The sequence below is a fragment of the Nannobrachium achirus genome (assembly GCF_963921795.1).
Source record: "Nannobrachium achirus genome assembly, chromosome: 1".
NCBI classification, from domain to species: domain Eukaryota; kingdom Metazoa; phylum Chordata; class Actinopteri; order Myctophiformes; family Myctophidae; genus Nannobrachium; species Nannobrachium achirus.
Window position 1 is genome coordinate 29813148 of NC_137810.1, and position 18193 is coordinate 29831340.

The window sequence follows — 18193 nt, forward strand, 5'->3', positions numbered from 1 at the left end:
GTAAGTCCAGCTAGTTTGGTTTAGCGCTACATCTATGCCAAAACATAATAAGCCTTTTATAAGCCATTTATGCCATCTTCATCTATGTACCCACTAGGCACATTTTCATTGTGATGGCTGTGGCTTATGGCAGCACCTTGATAGCCTACCTGGATGCCAACTCTGAGATCCCCTATTCACTCCCTGGACTACAGTACTGGCCTTGTGACAAGTGGGCCATTGGATTGCCTCATATTGTACTAAAAGGCACGACAAAGCCTCAGAAATGCTGCTAAAGACTTTTAATTAATATTTAATTGATTACATGGCAACCTTGGGGACCTTTAGTTTCTTAATTTGTAAAACCGTGTCATTTTACAAGATTCAGAATATATGTGGAACTGTTGAAAAGATGATTTGTTATCCTCAGCTTCTATTGCCACTCTAAACTGACTACAAAAGCCTGTGAGTCCATTGGGAGCTGAGAGAATACATCTAAGAATTTTCATACATAGAAGCTGAGTATTTTAAATTGTTTCTATAGAACGAAACATTGACTGTACCATAGGTACACTTAATTACAGTGTTGACATTGAAACAAATTGTGAGTAGGCCTATGAGTAAATGACTGTGTGTGCGTGTGCTTGAGAGTGAAAATGTGTGGATTTAGAATTTTGTACAAATGAATGATATGCCATTTCTTGTTTTTGAGATGAATGTAAATTGTATTCTGTACATAACCACATTTATTTAATGTTTACTATGATGAAATGTTCATCTTCTTAAGGGCTAATAGTACAAAATATTACCTTTTAAATGGAGAGCTACTATGGAAATAATTATGTCATCAGGTGGTAACATACCTCAAATGTGTGGTCTTATATACGCTGTCACTAGAAACCAGCTAATATTGTGAAGTGTGTGAAATGAAACCTGGGACAAGCTTTTGTGTAACACTGATTTAATCTGATCAGACCTTTTTACTGGTCCCCTTGTACTGTAAGCTTGGATTCTTTTGTATTGTTCTTATTGAACTTTTAATGCATGTTATTTAACAATCTGGAAAGGATTCCAAATATACATGTATGTTTCCTTTTTATAGACTGTACAGTGTGCTAATGATGAACTGAACTAGACCCAATTGTCCTGGATGTATTATGAAGTACCTAAATGACAATAATATTGTATTGAGGACATGTTTTCGGTTTTGTCCCTTTGTCTGGGATATAACCACAAAATATAGGCCCTATATGAATTGACCAAGCCAATTTGTGGTTTACCACTGTGTAGGCTTACTTGCAACAATAGCCGAAGGTCCATTCATTTTGGTTTGGATTGCTGAAATGTATTATTGTTTATAAAGTTAATTTGTTATTTTACCTTTTTTCGTTTATTGGTGTTTTTAGAGTATTCAGGAACGTTGTGCTGGGGTACAGTACATGCTTCATACAAAGACATGCACCCTCATTCTGTGGACAGGAAATTACAACAGTGACCTCTTGTGGGTCAATAAATGTAGTTTCAATTATTTTAGTTATTAATATTATTTATTAGCCTAATAATATCATCATCATTATTATTATTTAAAAGAAAGAAATTCACATTTATATATTACAGGGAGACACTATAGTAAGACGCCTCAGGGCGACATGCGACCTCGCCCTAAAGGGCAAGGTTGCACCAAATCTTGGCCATCTGACCAGTGATGTATATCGGACCAGTTACCCATACTGTATATGGAGACCCCTGCATGATAGTCAACAATGTGATGTCAGAACACGCCCATAATGGGCATTACCAAATATGGGTATTCCCAGATATGCACTTAATATTGATGACATCGGGACAGGGATCTCCATATATGTCACTCGTAATGACATCAGCGATCTTCATATATGGGCAATTGGGCATAAAAGGGACATCAAGCCAGAGCATTATGTCAGAGGGGCAAACCCATTCTGTTAAGAGTGGTTCCCCTGACATCACAGTGACATCAGAGCATGATGTCAGAGCGACAAATTTGTCGCTCTGACAAACCCATAGAACCACAGACAAACCCATAGAACCACAGTGTCAGGCGTGACAGAGCACAAGTAAACCCTACGGTCGCAATAACTGTAATATCAGGCAGTTAAATTCAATTAAATATTTTGTTATATAAGACATTCTTTACAGACAACCTTTCCAATGGGCACAAATAAGACATGGCAGTTAGACTGCCATATCTTTATCCTTTAAATGTTTAGAGTTTAAAGACAACTTTGTATTTGGTGAGAAGGGCCAACTCAACTGCAGGTCAAATTTGTTCTGTTCTGTTCTGTTCAGTTCTCTTCTGTTGTGCTTGAGCTATTAAGAATGTACTACTCAGTGTCTTCAGTCAGTCAGTGGTTGAACTGGGAGTTGTAGAAGAACATGTCCCTGTATGGAGGCCAGTGAAGGGGCCAGACAGTGAAGGGGACCCCATACTTCTTGTAGATCATCCTCTCTCTCATACACAAATACATAATCCTCCAGTACATAACCACAGCTGGTGCACACCGCAGCAATCCCCATTACTTCCTCCGATTCAATGTCAGAACATCCACAGTTTTTACACACCTGAGACATCAGGTGAGACAAATTTCTCAGCAACTTCCTTGTGCTGACGTCAGCTTTGAAGGGTAAATTAATAGAGAAATTGCTGGACTTAAAGCCAACAAATCATTATTTAGAACGGTAAAGTAAATTACCGGTATAACGCTTTGTGCCTTTTATTATCTTGTGTTCTTGATCATGCTAGCCGTATTTTATACTGTACTATTCGGAAATTGCATTAAATTTGCGATTACTTGCGAACTCTATAGGCTTTTAGTAGGGTTTTCCCCTTCAACCGTGACGTCAGCACCAGGAAGTTGCGTAACGTGAATTCGATCAATGAGTTTCCAGATTGAGATATAACTGGACGGAGATTTCTTTTTAAATTACATACAGGTTTTTGACAGTAAAGTTGGCTGATTGGAGTGTAAACACATTTAGTCCAACTAATTTACTATGCTAGCAGTTTAATTTAAGATAAATTTGCATTCAGTTAATTCAGTTTAATTGGTAGCCTTTTTGTTTCTGCTAGACCACATGGCCAAAATGTTCGATCATGCCTGTCACCTTTGAAGTTTGAACAGTGTACTTTTAATTGTTCTGTATACAGTTGTATTTATTTGGCCCATATTGTGCCTCAGAGTTTTGCCTAGCCAAAATAACTAATAGGACTAGGAAGATAATAATTTTACATCTGTTTGCAGTCAATCGTGATAATGTCTATATATCCATTACTAAGTAATCTTTCCACGGCGAAACACTGGTGGCCTACAACACCAAAAATAAGTTCAGCCCTTATGTAAAAGCAGGTAGGATAACCAAAATGAATAATCATATATTTTACTAATAATCATAATAATAATAATCCTAAAAACCACCTTGAATGATTGTGATTCTGCCTCAAAAATCGTGATATGATATTTTTGCCATATTACCCACCCCTATGAATAGTTATATCAGCATATACTGATGACATCATGCAGAGATCTCCATATATGGGGGTAAAAGGGACAAGGACTGACACATACAGAGATCTCCATATATAGCCATAAAAGGGACAAGGACTGACAGATCTCCATATATGGGCATATCAGTCAAAGTGGCAAGTACTGCAGGTGTCGAACTCTAGACGTGAGGACCGCGCTGTGGCCCGAACTTCTAGTATTATGATTCCTATAATAGGGACTCAGATTAAGCTGCTTAAATACTGTAGCGTTGTTGGTTAAATTGGACTTCCACCATGTTCCACCTGTATGGGGAGGGGCAGGCTTTTATTACTTGATAGTTGTGTTGTACTATAGAATATTTCCTATATAGGCTACTATATTAAATAATATAATGGTGTTGTACAGTAGGTACAGCAGGTTTTATCATTATTGAAGTGTTACGTCACATACATCGCCCACATGCTGCTGCACATGTGTATCTGCCTGAGCTAGCTTGCAAGCTATACGCATCATTTTGTTCTGTTAAGTTCTCTCCTATTGTTAAGTATTTGTGTTACTCTTCTGTTTGTTAAAGAGAATTACAAACTTTAACAAAACCTCTTGTGTCTCTCTGGTCTATCAGCTTGGTTCCTAACATACGGCAGCCTCGGTGAGATGAGTGGGTGAAGTCTCCTTCCCATCTTTCCAGTGAAAGCTGCCAGTTCCCGAACATTTGTGTCATTCAGGTTCATCTGTTGGTTCGAGGGCCTTCTCTGACTTACACCTTCACACATGCCTTGTGCTCTGGGAGAGGAGAATGGAGGAGGAGAGGACGTTTTCATGCCCAGGTCTCCGAGAACATCATAGTTGATTTTACTGGAGATCTTCTTGTGTTCCAACATCTTCTGTATGGCTTCACCTGCTGAGCTGTTCTCAGTCAACCGAGCTCTACGAGAAACACTCTTCTTCTTCTCTTTATACGTCCCCTGCTCCTTCTCTTTTCTGATCTTCTCTTCTTTTTCTCTCTGTTCCATCAGATAATCTTCATTCTGTTTCATCCAAAGAGCTGTTTTATTCTCAATCTCTTCGTCATTCAGAATGTACTTGTCAATTTCCCCGTCATCAATTCCGTCCAGGTCCAGCTCTTCATTCTCTGATCTGTCGTCATCAGTCTCAGTGTCTTCAGCCAGTGGTTTTACTGGGTGTTGTATTGGGAGATGTAGAGGAACATGTCCCTGTATGGAGGACAGTGGAGGGGGAGGAGGGACCGTCTCCTGTTCTCCATCTTGTCCATCATTCTGACCGTCCTCTTGATCCTGGAGGATGTGACTCAGGAAGTCCTGGGTCAGGTGATTGGTGGCAGCTTGTAGTTCCTCCTCTTGGCCCTCCTCCTGCTCCAACAGGTTAGAGGCCATAGAGTGGGTCTCTTCATCGATCCCGGGGTCTGTTTCCTTGGCAAAAGCAGCATAAATCCCTCTGAGTTTGGGTTGGCTGTTTTCTAGTTCTGTTTCTATCTCCTCTCTGTATGTGGTGATCTCCTCTTGGACCTGATCCAGCCTCTTGATCAATTCCTGTTCCAGCTGGAGGATCTTGGTTTTCTGTTGACTGGCTATAAATGAGGGTGGGTCACATTCCTCTTCCAGATCAACGTGCATGAACTCACCGGTGGTGAGCTGACTGGTGGGCGTGTCCTCAAACTCTGTCAGCCTCTTCCTGAGTGTTGCATAGCATACCTTCACCACTCCAATTACATCCTTTACTGTACGACGAAACTCATGCATCCTGGCAGCTACTAGAAGGGCTGCTCCACAGAGGCCTGATGGTCGTCTTCCCGTGTGCATCCAGTCTCTTTTCATTCTTTGCAGGAGTCTCAGTGCTGTATCGGAAACAAGGCGGTTTTTCTCCCCAAAGCCCAACATGTGAGCAAAACGAGGAATATAGAGGCAAGGATCTATAGCAGGGGTGTTGATACACAGCTCTCTGGCCACTAGGACGTAGGTCCTTCCCAGAGTGTAGACATTGACCTGTAGAATGTCACTGAGATCAAGAAGCATGTGTTGAGTTCCTTCAGTCCTGCAGACCAAATATAGACAGGCAGCGATGATGTGTGTTATCCTTCGTCCCCTGGTCAGATGTTTACTGACGACCATTTTGAAGAAGTTAAAGGCAGTATCCCGATGGCGCCGATTCATCTGGAGTTGACTGCAGAGCTCATTGATCTGACGCCTCCCGTCCTGTAATGTCTTGGTTCGCGAGTCCTTGCCGATGCTGTGGTAGAAACCACTTCCTAGAGATGGAGTCTTTTCTGGGCCGTCTGCAGAGACAAACTGTCCCACAACAGAAGAGCTCCCACCAGCGCCTTCAATAAACTGGACATCTGACACAACTATGCTCTCCGCCAGCACAGAACCACAGCTGGTACACACAGTAGTCCCCCTCGCCTCATCCGTTTCGATGTCAGAAGATCCACAGTTTTTACACACCTGAGACATTGTGGTTAAATGAATCAATTGGCTATACTAGTGCAGACCCGCAAATCACAGGTGACAGATGTCATTCGTGACCGGTATCTTTGGAATACCCAATATAAATGTTCTTCTTCGAGGCCAGTCTATGAAGCCAGTCATCTATGACATCAGTATGACATCAGACATCTCCATATTTGGGCACATTGGGGAAGTACTTGTATGCCAGTCTGGAACTGAATATTTTGGCTGATGCCTTCGATGACATCATCAATATGATTTCAGACATCTCCTTATTTGGGCATGGACAGATACCTCAAGCTACATCTGACGACAACATTGGTTACAACATTGGTTCTCGACAATAAGTCTGATTTCTAACTAATTCTACACTCGACACTGTATTATTCCAAAGGATTTGGGATTTTATAGATTATATGAACAATCAAATTTGGGAACTGTTTTTGATTTCACAGACGAGTAGGCTTAGGCAGGAGATCTGGTTGTGTAGAGCCGCAGATCCACTGTGTTGCCCATATTCCCCCCATGTTCAGATAGGCAACAATCCGCCCGATATGCCCAGGCATATATCGAGATCCAGTTGTCCAGAACCACAAATCGAACCAATATACCCATATATGGGCATTTGGGCATATACAGTATTGATGACATCAGGAATTTCCATATATGGGGGGCACGGTGGCGCAGTTGGTTTTGAGCTAAAAGGTTTGGGAAGCACTGGTTTACACAATAGTCGGACATTGCTATAATAATAACCTGATTTTAGACTAGAAGCAGTGCTCTTCCGAGCACAGGTCTCCACCAGGTCAGGTATTAATTATTGTGGCCTCCTGGTGGCGCTACATGTGAAAAGGTTGCCATGTCTTCTTTGGCCTTTAACGGTGACGATCACTTGACTGTTGCGATACTGGCAATTTCATTACAATTGCACGCTGTGTTCATGATTTGAGGCATTTTGTTCGAAACGGATCAATCCGTTTTGGCCTCCAAAGTTTGGATTTGTAGGATTTTTGGACAAAATCTGTAAGAGTAGTGTACAGAAAAGTGTTTTGCAAAAATCGGCCTCATGGTGGCGCTGGAAACAGGCCCATTTGAAAAATGTGGGTCAGAGGTTCTGATTTGGCATCCAGATCCAGGGAGTGTGTGTGCTCATTTTGCCAGCGACCGGGCCAACGGCGACTGAGATTAGGTGGTAACAAACTGCGAGGACACACGGACGGACGGACGGACGGACCGACGGACGGACGGAGGGGAAAACATACTCTCCCCATGCCTTCGGCTGGTGGAGACAATAACAGGGTAACCTTCTAGATACCAGCAAGAGATAAAACGGTTAGTGACTAATGTAGAGCCGTTTTTGAGCCGTGCTAACCGCTCCTGTCTGGCTTTGAGTGTAGGATAGGAGCACAAGACAAACGTCACACGAGTACGCAGAGACTGACATCACCACAGCTGATGCCACGGACAGAACAGCCCATACAAGGAGATATGCACATGTGTCATGTTTGATACCATGCGAAGTGAGCACCGCTTGCTAACTCCAACATCTTGCTTTGTCCGTTCAAAAACCAGTTTGTTTCTTGTGCGCCCAGGGTCTATTGGCCAAGCTTTACAGGACGCGCTGTGATTGGCTAGCGGGACGCTTGACGAACTTAACTAATAATTAGCACCGCTCACTCCACACTAGGTGTGATTTTTGTTTAAGGTGTGAAGAAAAGCATGCAGTTATCTTATATCAATCTGCGTAAACATTGTTTTTTAATAAAAGAAATCCAAGTGTGTAGCCACTATGCTTATTTGTATCGGATTGATACGACTGAAGCTGAAGCATGATAATTGTTTTTAGCAGGAACCTCCAAAGACTGCGACAATCATTAGGCCAAAATGGCTGAGATTGTGCGATTATATGTGTGTGTCCCTGTGGTGGTTTGTCTGTCTGGTTTGTCTGTCAATCTGAGATCAACATGCATTGATGTCATACAAAACATGTATTGTTTTGTCACATCTGCACTCAAAGGACCACAATGGAAATGGAAATCAAGCTTTTTTGTGTTCATTTTGACAGATACTGTATGTACAAATATATGATCATCATGCATATGCACATGCTGTCAATAAAACATCAGTCAATCAATCAATCATCTGAACTATTAGAAGCAGTGCTCAAGATACAGTAGATCTTCACTCAAAGACATGTGCATTAAATTTGTGGACTGTTTCACAACCTGGCCCAGGCGGACAAATTAGGGACTTAAACATAGGTAACTTAATTTACACACTTTGTTAAGTAAATCAAATATGCAATCAGTAAATTGGTGGTGTATCTAAGTGCATCAATGTGTGAGAAAACAAAGAACGAAATCAACCATAAAGCAAGTGTGATAGGGATGAAAGGAAGGTGTTGTTATTTTTCATTTTTGTATTATTTCTCTAACTACAATGATGTTTTCTTTTTGTTTCTTTTATTTAAACACATTGTAATTTCGTTATGGTATTTATGTTGTAATAATATTCCTTTCCCCCTAACCATGTTCCCTTTTTCTGAATGGACTGCGGGACTTTAAGTGAATGAAGGTTCTGGATAGGGTAACTAGCGGCCATGTCGCAGCGTATGCGGTGTGGGTTGACGTCACGGCTGGCCAATTGGGTGGCGGCTGGGCGGAACGCAGGACTATGAAATGGGACACTGTGGCTCAGTTGAGTTGAGCAGGGGAAGCAGCACAGACGGATTGAGCAAGAGCCGAGGCTCATGTGCTGAGTGGAGTAGCTATGCTGCACTGACCGAGAGAGACATTGTGTGAATCTTATAGTTACAGCGAACGGAGAGACTGGCACGCCGGTGAGAGAGGCGAACCGACTGCCTGGCCCGCTGTGAGAAGACGACGATTACCTGAACCGCCGGTGAGAGAGACGGAGAAGGACGGAGGAGACGACTACCTGGTCCCCTGTGAGAGAGACGGTCCGGCGTGTGTCGCACGTCTACAACACTCACAGGGAAGCAGCCGCTTCCCTGGTGTGTAAGTACCTTTCCATCGCGACACACGAAGTTAACGCACCGTACTTTTAAGACAACTATACTGCACCTGTGAACATCTGGCGGCCTCCCATTGTGTGTTCCAGGAGATGACGTATGATGTACGCTGTTGAGTACTGCTGAGCTGTGTGGCTATCCTGGGCTCCCTGGCTGCTCACCCCCTTGCTATCAATCGGAATAACGAGTACTAGTAGAGTGCTCACGATCTGCACCTTGCATTTTACTTGACGAACATTTTAATAACATTTTAACTATTAATAAATGATTTGTACTGTTTTTTTGTTAGTGGCGCCTTTTAGGTATTTAGGTTTTCTTTTGGATTTTATTGTTCTGGGCATTGTTAGAGACCCCGCTGTATAGGCAAATAAACTTTTATACTTTTGTACCCCCCTGAAACAAACGTGTGGTGTCAGTCTCTCAGGGTGTTCGTACCCACTTATTGCTCTCCCAGCCTGGTATTATTACGAACCTGTGTCTAGCCTAGTGGTGTTAAACCTTTAATGGTTTGTTGGTTAAAGTCCAACTGGCGTTGTCCGGCAACAAAGGTCCCCCTTTTCCATTTGGGTTTATATAAGAGTAATCATACAACAGTAAAATATATATATTCCTTTAATGGTAAATGGTTAATAGTATTGTATTATTATAATACCGTTGTTTTTGAACGTAACAGTAAGACTGGCCCATCTTACACAAGGGCCAAACAACCAACCAAGGAGAGACAGAATGATATAGCCTAATGTAGCCTATATAAGGTGGGTAATCACCTGAATGATGGGCAGTTGGGCACACATGAGGGTCTCCCTAGATGAGCCCAATAGTCAGGCGGAAATTCGGAAAAAAGGCCTTCTATAAGCAGGTTAGAGGCATTTGGGGGTAAAAGTGGGGAACCAGGCCATTTTACATAATTCAAGGGTGCAGAATCTGAAAAACCTGGTTCCCAATCAACATTTTGAGTTTTTGACCTTCCAATTTGCATAACAAAGTGGCTGCCGAGACCACAAGAGGAGATACATGCAATTTCCCATAGAAAGGAGGTGTCATTCACTGCCGCCTCCTTTGTATTCTTTGTTCTGTGTTTTGTATTTGAGGATGATATGTATTATTGACCAAATAATAGCCCGAAGGCAAATAGCTGACAGGCACCAAATACCATGCACGCCATTTGGCGGCTATTTGCCCTCTGGCTATTTGGAAATATACGGTATGTAAAACATTAAATATTAAATGTTTGTTGAAGCAACATAAATGTAATGCACAGGACATGTTGACAACCTTCCTGAGGGTAAAACACACTAAAGTTGAGCAGAATGTTATTGATATAGTTATATTTCTGCCAAAGAGTACAAGCTACAGTTGGTGTTAAACATTCCGCTTAGTGTATTTTATCCTCAAGAAAGATCCAACATGTCCTGTAAGTAGCCTTGGGAATCAACCATTCCAGAGCAATGTGGCCCATAAATAAACACACGTGACGTTTTTCTGGTGACTCCTGACGCCTTCCTAATACGTGAGCAGGTTGTGTTCTTTCGATAACTCCTTTCATTTATTTTTAATAATTTCTTTTTTGTATTTATTTATTTTTAATTTTCCCAAATAATTATTAAAAAGAAACTAAAAAAGTTATCGAAAAAACACTGCCTGTTCGTGTATTAGGAGGGCGGCAGGAGTCACCAGAAATATCCCTTTTAAATAAAAATAAAACATTTTAACCATGATAGATTCAATGAAAACACCCATCCTTTTTTTCTGGTGACTCCTGATGCCCTTCTAATACATGAACAGGCAGTGTTCTTTCAATAACCTTTTTAGTTTATTTTCTATAATTATTAGGGAAAATGAAAAAAAAAAATACAATTAAGAAATTATTCAAAATAAATGAAAAATGTTATTGACAAAACACAACCTGCTCACGTATTAGGAGGATGTCAGGAGTCACCAGAAAAAAGGATGGGTGTTCTCATTAAATCTATCGTGGTTAAAATGGAGTTTGAAGTTACAATGGGTTTGTATAGGAAGGGGGTGTGTCTGATAACATGAATATCAAATATCTAAATCTAAACTGAATCAAACAACTCAAAAACTGTCCTGTGTGTTCCCAAAAGCTTGATTAGACGATAAAATTACTAAAGGTATTTTGAAAGTGAAATATCCCTTGAAGAAATAGTTTAAAATTGACAATTCGGCAGCTATTTTATTACGCAAATTAGAAGGTCAAAAACTCAAAATGTTGCTTGGGAACCATTTTTTTCAGATTCAGCACCCTTGAATTGTGTAAAATAGACTGGTTCCCAACTTTTACCCCAAAATGCCTCTAACAATCACATCTTTCAGAAATTCCACTAGACTACAAGGAAAACATAGAAAAGGCGTTAGGCGGCCTTAGCAACTTGAAATTACAACAGTGACCTCTTGTGGGTGAATAATGTAGTTGAAAATATTCAAAGACAGGTCATTTCTTTTTTCTTTTTTTCTGGCTTTCAACATTAACATATAACATGCTTCAGGCTGGCAGTCAGGTCATGAAAACATTTTAACACTCATCTTTTCTTTTCTCTAATTACAATCTAAATAAAATATGAAGTTGCCCTATATATATATATATATATATATATATATATATATATATATATATATATATATATATATGCTTAATGCTTCTACAATGCGACACTGCCTGTTTTATCTACCCTGAAATACATTTTTGGTTGCAGTGATGACATTTGTGATTTGGTCTAATAGCATCAAAATCAGGTTAACCACTTTACCAGCATTTGAAAATAGTCGATCTACAAGCTCACAATGCATCCCAGGTGCACTTTGAGCTATATCTGCTATTTTCTAAAGAATATGGAACAAATGAGGATTTTTTATTTATTTATTCGAAAAACATTTTAACTCAGGTTAAAGCCAAATATTAATTTTGTGAAAAAGTTTGAGAATTACTGATCTATAGACACAAAGAAAGTAATCATTTGTAGCTTTTCACTACACTTCAAACAAAATAAATGGAGAGAAAAAAATGGAATAATTCAACTGACTCACCTTTTTGGTACATACTGCATACATTTGTAAAGATTATATATGTTTGATTCATTTGTATACGTTTAAAAGTGTAAACATTTTTCAAACAACCTCCGATGTAACGTTGCTATGGCTTTAGTCAAGTTGTTTAGGAAATGGATTTGCTCTATGTATTCCATCTCTGCTTACAAAAGGAGGATTTAAAGGTTGATGTCTCAATGCAGTGAGGGCACGTGTGACAGCCATGCAGGTGGAACCTCCTTTAGAAGGACGGGACTGAGTGTGGTTGAAGCGGAGTGAGAGGGTTGTGACCTTCTATCCTATAGCTGAGGCCACATAATCTCACATCAAAGTCTCAGCACTGACTGCAATGGGCCCTCACTCCTTCTCTCTCTATATAAAAGATTATAGACATTTCCAGTTAGAAAGGCACGCTGCTTTCTTTTGAGAGCAGACATTTTAAACTGAGACCGTACAATGTGCCAATGGTGACAGAAGAGACAATTTATACTTAGACGTATGACTGTGTGGCTTGCCGGAAATAACTGATAGCTTAGTGTTAAACAAGTTGTAAATTAAGCATAAACTGAGCGTTTTGACTGAACTTAAGACTAAGGAGGCCCCTTGTTATCTTTTCGGGCCCCCAACATGACCACACACCACTACCCAGACTGGGCAGTCTGCATGCAGGTGGGCACAAAAACACACTATTCGAGTTGTGTGGTCAAGAAAACACCTGTAGACTATTTATCATAGAGGATTTTCATTGTACAGTCTATAACCTATACATTACATTTTTGCAAGTAAAACATTTTAATTCCAAAATAAATCTTTAAAATACTCCTATTAGTCAGACAGCAAGTATATTTGAACACTGAATAAGTAATGTAAATATATATTTAGATTTAGGTATAATGTCAATGCATGGGCCTGATGGCCCATGGCCCTTACTGATCCCGGTCCATAATCTGTCCATGCTGCCTGTGTGACATAGTAGAGAGATGAACAGATTTCATTGATGTTAAATCACATCCAGTGCTGTGCAATTACACAATTAATTAGGCTATGTTGAATCATATCCAAATGTGTCACATAATATTGCTGTATGAATAAACTGAAATAAGAAGGGAAAAAATACACAGACAATAAAGAAAATCATAATCGTTCTGTTATGGGTTTATATGCTGCTGAAATAGGCCAAGCAGCTGGGTCAATATGATTTACTCCCCAGCTAAATGATAGTTAGGAACCAAATTATGGGTCTATAACTCAGAGAGTGTATGAGTGGAAAAAAGAAAAGTAAATCGTACACTCTCAGAGTTAAATATTGATCTTACAATATAAATTGAGGTCCCAGAGATAGAAATACCATTAATTCGGGGTCTGTAGCCCAATGAATGTCAAACTGGGGTCCTTGAAATTAAAATGTTTGAGAATCACTGAATTAGCAGGCATTTATGTGCATTTTACAATTGAAAATGAGCTGTAGCCATTGGGAGAAGCTCTCTGCCACTCGAGAAAAACTGTAAGGAAATGCTTCAATCGTATTTGCGGCCGAAGCGTTGCCCCGCCCATCGACAGCTCTGGTTGGTGCTTTCCCAGCGGCTCAAACGTTCTCGCCGTGTGATTGGACGAGGAGGCTTTCTGTTTTGGTCGCATGCCAGCAGCCAGCCGTCTGCAAGGGGAGGGCTGCCGTCTGGCTTCCGGTCTGAGGCTGAAATTGACACACAATGAGGAGCAGGGACAGGGAAGACGGTACAGAAACGCCGCTGTAAATAAATACCACAACCACTGAAGCAGCCGGAGGAGGATCATGGAGAACCAGGTAAAGTGGGCTTCGCGTCTCTGTTCTCCAGTTGCAAACTTTTGCGGGGAAAACACCAGAAGGACAGGAATGAATGCGCTGTCCTGCTACTAGCCTAAAAAAACGCTCCTGCTGTAATGAAGTCCTAGTTGGTTGGTTGGCTCCGCTAGCTGTACACACACACATCATACATCGGTATTTACCGCTAGGCTACACTGTACTGCTAGCCTCATTCAGCAGCGGTGCATAGCTCTACAACCTGAGGCAGCACAAAGGCTTTCTCTCAGCTGTGGTCGAATCCTGGCACGTTGTTGATGTTGAAAACCATGCACATCATGTGCTGCACATGCACATCATAAATCAGCCCCATGCCTGATTTAACGGGTGGTTTTGTCTTGCTAAGCTAAGCTAGCCACAGCCAGCCTGTCTACCTACCAAGAGGAGGAGTGTATCGGCCCTTGGCTCGGATGGCTAGGCTAAAGCAGAAGCAGCTACATGGAAGGAAGGCGCCGGGTGGAAAAGATTTGCCCTTTCCTAGGTTGTGGTAGAGTGGAGGGGAGGGCTGCTGGTTCTACTACGAGCGGCGTGCACGTTTACGAGTGAGAGCTGGGACTCTGATGCTGTTAATTCACGAACTTCCACAGAAGTTGTGCGAAATCTTCTCGTGATTTTAGATCAGAACACAATGAAGGTTGTGTAGGGGGGCATCCAGCATGGTGGGAAAGCTCCCATAGTATTTGGCACAACGTGAGGCTTGCATCTTTGCTCTGAGAGAGATAAAGATGAGAGAAGCGGTACAATTTAACTGAGGGTGTACAAATGTACCCGCAAGGACCCAGGGGTTTGGTTCCATGGTTGTATGTGTACAGTTTAGCCATAGTGTATAGTCAGATTGACACATTGAGACTTATTAAGATTTAGTGTGTGTGTCCAGCCTCTAGGTGCTAGAGTCTGTATTAGAGGCAGGTAGGCCACATGAAGCCAGCCATGTGAAGTGACCCAAGAGCCTCTACCCTAGCATGGGAGCTGGTCCTTGTCTGGGTTTTCTTCCTTTGAAGTCCCTGCTCTCTCTGTGCGGTTAGTGGAATTCCACTATGACGTCACGACATGGAAGATCGGTCAAGATCAGTCCTCCTAGAATATAATCTGTTGTTACATGAGCAACATGAACATATAATTTTTTTTATTGAATGTGGTAATTTTAGATCTGTCAAATGTTTCACCCCTGCATATGCACCGCATGCCATGCCACCACAGCATGACAAGGCTTAATTTGGTTATGTTGCGTGACTTGAGTATTACATCAAGATTTGACATCCTTTGAACTAGTTTGTTATGAGATCTGTGTGTGCGACTGTGCGCATGTGAGGACAAATTATTGAGTGGTCATGTAAATTTTCACACCCCCACCAAAAAGAGCCCTCACACATGCATACATCCACATTCCTTAGTTACCAGAGGTGTTGTAAATAGGTAGGTTGGGTGTGACCCACCTGTTTGTGATGGTTGACGCTGGTGTGTGTGTGTGTGTGGATGTCATGTCCAAACTTGGTAGGATTTGGGGGTGTGTGTGTGATGACTCGACTGTGATCGTTTTAGCGGTAGGGTTCATCCACTGTGGTGGTTGTTTGAAGAGACTGGTTATGTGTTTGTCTCCTTTCGTCTGTGTCCTCCTCTTCAAAGGAGACATTGAGTCGTTTTTTTTTTTCTTTTTTCTTTTTTTGCTGGCAAAGATTAACTTGGTCATGAAGGCTTTTATTTACATGGCACGTGGGGGTTCATTGTTTTCATGCGAGCCAGCATGTCTGCCAAAACGAGCATTACCCATCAGTGAGAGTGTGTGTGATGGTGCACTCACTGATGGCTGCTGCTGACTGGTTCTATATCTCCCCTGCAGTGGCTTTGATGGAGGGTAGCTGGATAAATTATTTTTGCTTAACGTAATTATATCATGTTGGAGCAATGACATATTACGTTGTTATTTCTGTCCTTTTTAATTGTCTGCCCTCTCTGAATTTCTCAGATGGCTTTGTGAAAAGAATGACCAGAACAGGGTGTATTTTCCAATCCAACAAGACACATTTTACAATACATGCATGCTTGCTATTTACATTTTGTTGTGCAATCCAGATTACACCTACACAGTGAACATTTTTGTGTCCCTATTTGTCAAGCCTCATGTCGCTACATTTCTGAGGTTCCTCAAGAATTATAACGGATGGTTCGTGCTCTTCTATTTTTACCTCTATTGTATTTTAAGCAGTCTTTTTTTCCCCCCAGGATTTCAGGCTTTTGATCTTCCCCGTTTTTGAGCTTTTGTTGTCCTTATCATCACATCCCTTATTTGGCGCTGGCACTTTCAGAGGGGTCCTGGGGAGTCGGGTGGTGGGAGGGGCTCCGTGGCTGCTGACTGAGGGTGTGGTGGAGTCTGGAGTTAAAGGGCATTACTGCCACAGAATAGCCGGGCGAAACGCCAGGCAGGGGAGGTGTGTGTGTTTGAGAGAGAGAGAGAGAGTAAGCAAGCTTGAGAGCGCCACACCAGCTCATCTCAATCCTTTCCCCTTCTAATCCCCCCACTCGGTCCCATCTCACGAGCAGCTCACTGAAGGGGCCAAATCCCCACATTCTTCAGCCCTTGCCTGGACATAAAGTGCCTTTTCTGTCCCTTCTCACCCCCCCTTCTCACTCCATCTCCTAGGCCTCTTCACTAGACTGTCCTGATCGCCACCACCAAAGCAGCAGTATGTCATTTGGTTGTCCCACTGCTGTCATTGTTCTTGACACTTGAGAAAGTAGCCCCCTGTTTGAACAGACACTTTGAAATCTGTAATTTCTGTCTCCCAGCAAACTCCCCAGACCAGTATTGGTTCTTATGTTCAGTATTGTGCGTCACCCCTTTTGAATATATTATAACTAGCCACTGAAAACAGCAATTGATTTGGTTTGTTTAGGGCTAAATCAGGATTCTGAGGGGAGAGCTTTGTTTTAATTAGTTTATAACCAGGCTTGACTAGCTAATGATGTTATAAAGTAGGGTTGGGTGGGTCGGGTGATGTCTATTCAAATTAAAAGCTAGGAACATTTATCGATGATTTTCTTAGCAATTATTCTATCTATTTAATCATGTAATCAATAGGCCCAGAACGGTCACCTATGCTCAATATAGCCTTACAGCGAGTTCGAGTCCCGTCCCGACGACCGTCCTTTGCTGCGTGTCTCTCCCTGTATAATTTCTGTGACATTTTAACCTACGTTTATTGTGTAAGAAATTATTGTATAAGAAATAAGTAATTCTAAGATTAGATCAGTGAAAAGAATAGTTTGCCAGACAGGATTAGAGTTGGAGTTGGTATTTGTGATGGAAGAAGTCAAGAAGTCATCTATTAATTAGTTTATTATTGTAACAACTAATAATAATGGATTGCATTTTTATAGCTCTTTTCTAAGCAAGTTGCGAACTCAAAAGCGCTTTACAATGGTCCATTCATTCATACATTGGGATTGCAGTATTAGTTTTCTATAAAGACAGGCAGTAAGTGTGATTAAATCATTGAATCATTCAGAAGACATTAAAAGTTGCTCACATTGAGTGCACTATGCACGGGTTGTTGAACGTCAATCAAAGAGGATGGTCAATTCTAATCTTGTTTAGTTTAATGAAACATCCTATAGCGACTCAAAATGTGATTATCATTTACGTTTATGTTTGTTTAAAGGTATCTTTCACTTTTAAAAAACTTTCATTTTATCATCTACTCAGTTTTTTGAGAGCACCCCAGACAGTTTTTAAGTTGCTCGATTCAGTACTTTCAGATTTTTTTTTATATTTTTTTATCAGACACGCCCCCTTCCTATACAAACCCATTTTAACTTCAGTTCAAACTTCATTGTAATCATGTTAGATTAATCGAAAACATCCGTCCTTGCTTCTGGTGACTCATACTGCCCATCTAATACGTGAGGGGGCCATGCTTTTTGTTAATCTTTTTATTTATTGTGTATATATATATATATATATATATATATTTTTTTTATGAATAAAAATAAATGAAAAAAAACAAAACAAAAACAAGGCCCTCTCACGTATTAGAAGGACAATATCAGTTAACAGAACCAAAGATGGGTGCGTCATGGGAAATGTAGTTTTTTCACTCGCCAGCGGCTGCCGCAGCACCTGTTTACCTGGTAATCATGGTGGTAACCAGCTAACACGGTCTGGATATGATAACGGGCCGTGGCACCTCACCGCGGTAATTCTTATCACATTTTGGCATCGGTGTCTCAACCATCGTTGATGGCTACCGAGGACATTGCCGATCATGAATCTAATCCTATTATAAAGCTTTGTCCCAGTATATTCAGGTGGTAG

The 18193-nt window shown here is 41.2% G+C and overlaps 2 protein-coding genes across 2 annotated transcripts in view; one reads left to right on the forward strand and one right to left on the reverse strand.

The window, feature by feature from the left end:
* acer1 (alkaline ceramidase 1) overlaps window positions 1–275 on the forward strand; it is a gene marked incomplete at both ends in the record, with an annotated part of 2996 nt that extends 2721 nt beyond the window's left edge. The window contains one exon of the mRNA XM_080736347.1: window positions 98–275. Coding sequence (XP_080592473.1) covers window positions 98–275 — 178 coding nt within the window. The remainder of the gene's footprint in view (window positions 1–97) is intronic.
* Window positions 276–4087: 3812 nt separating this feature from the next.
* LOC308286923 (transcription factor IIIB 90 kDa subunit-like) lies at window positions 4088–5971 on the reverse strand (the record flags this gene model as incomplete). The annotated part of the gene is made up of 1 exon (XM_080728045.1): window positions 4088–5971. One exon carries the CDS (start codon window positions 5969–5971, stop codon window positions 4088–4090), a length of 1884 nt encoding a protein of 627 aa, XP_080584171.1.
* Window positions 5972–18193: the final 12222 nt, after the last annotated feature.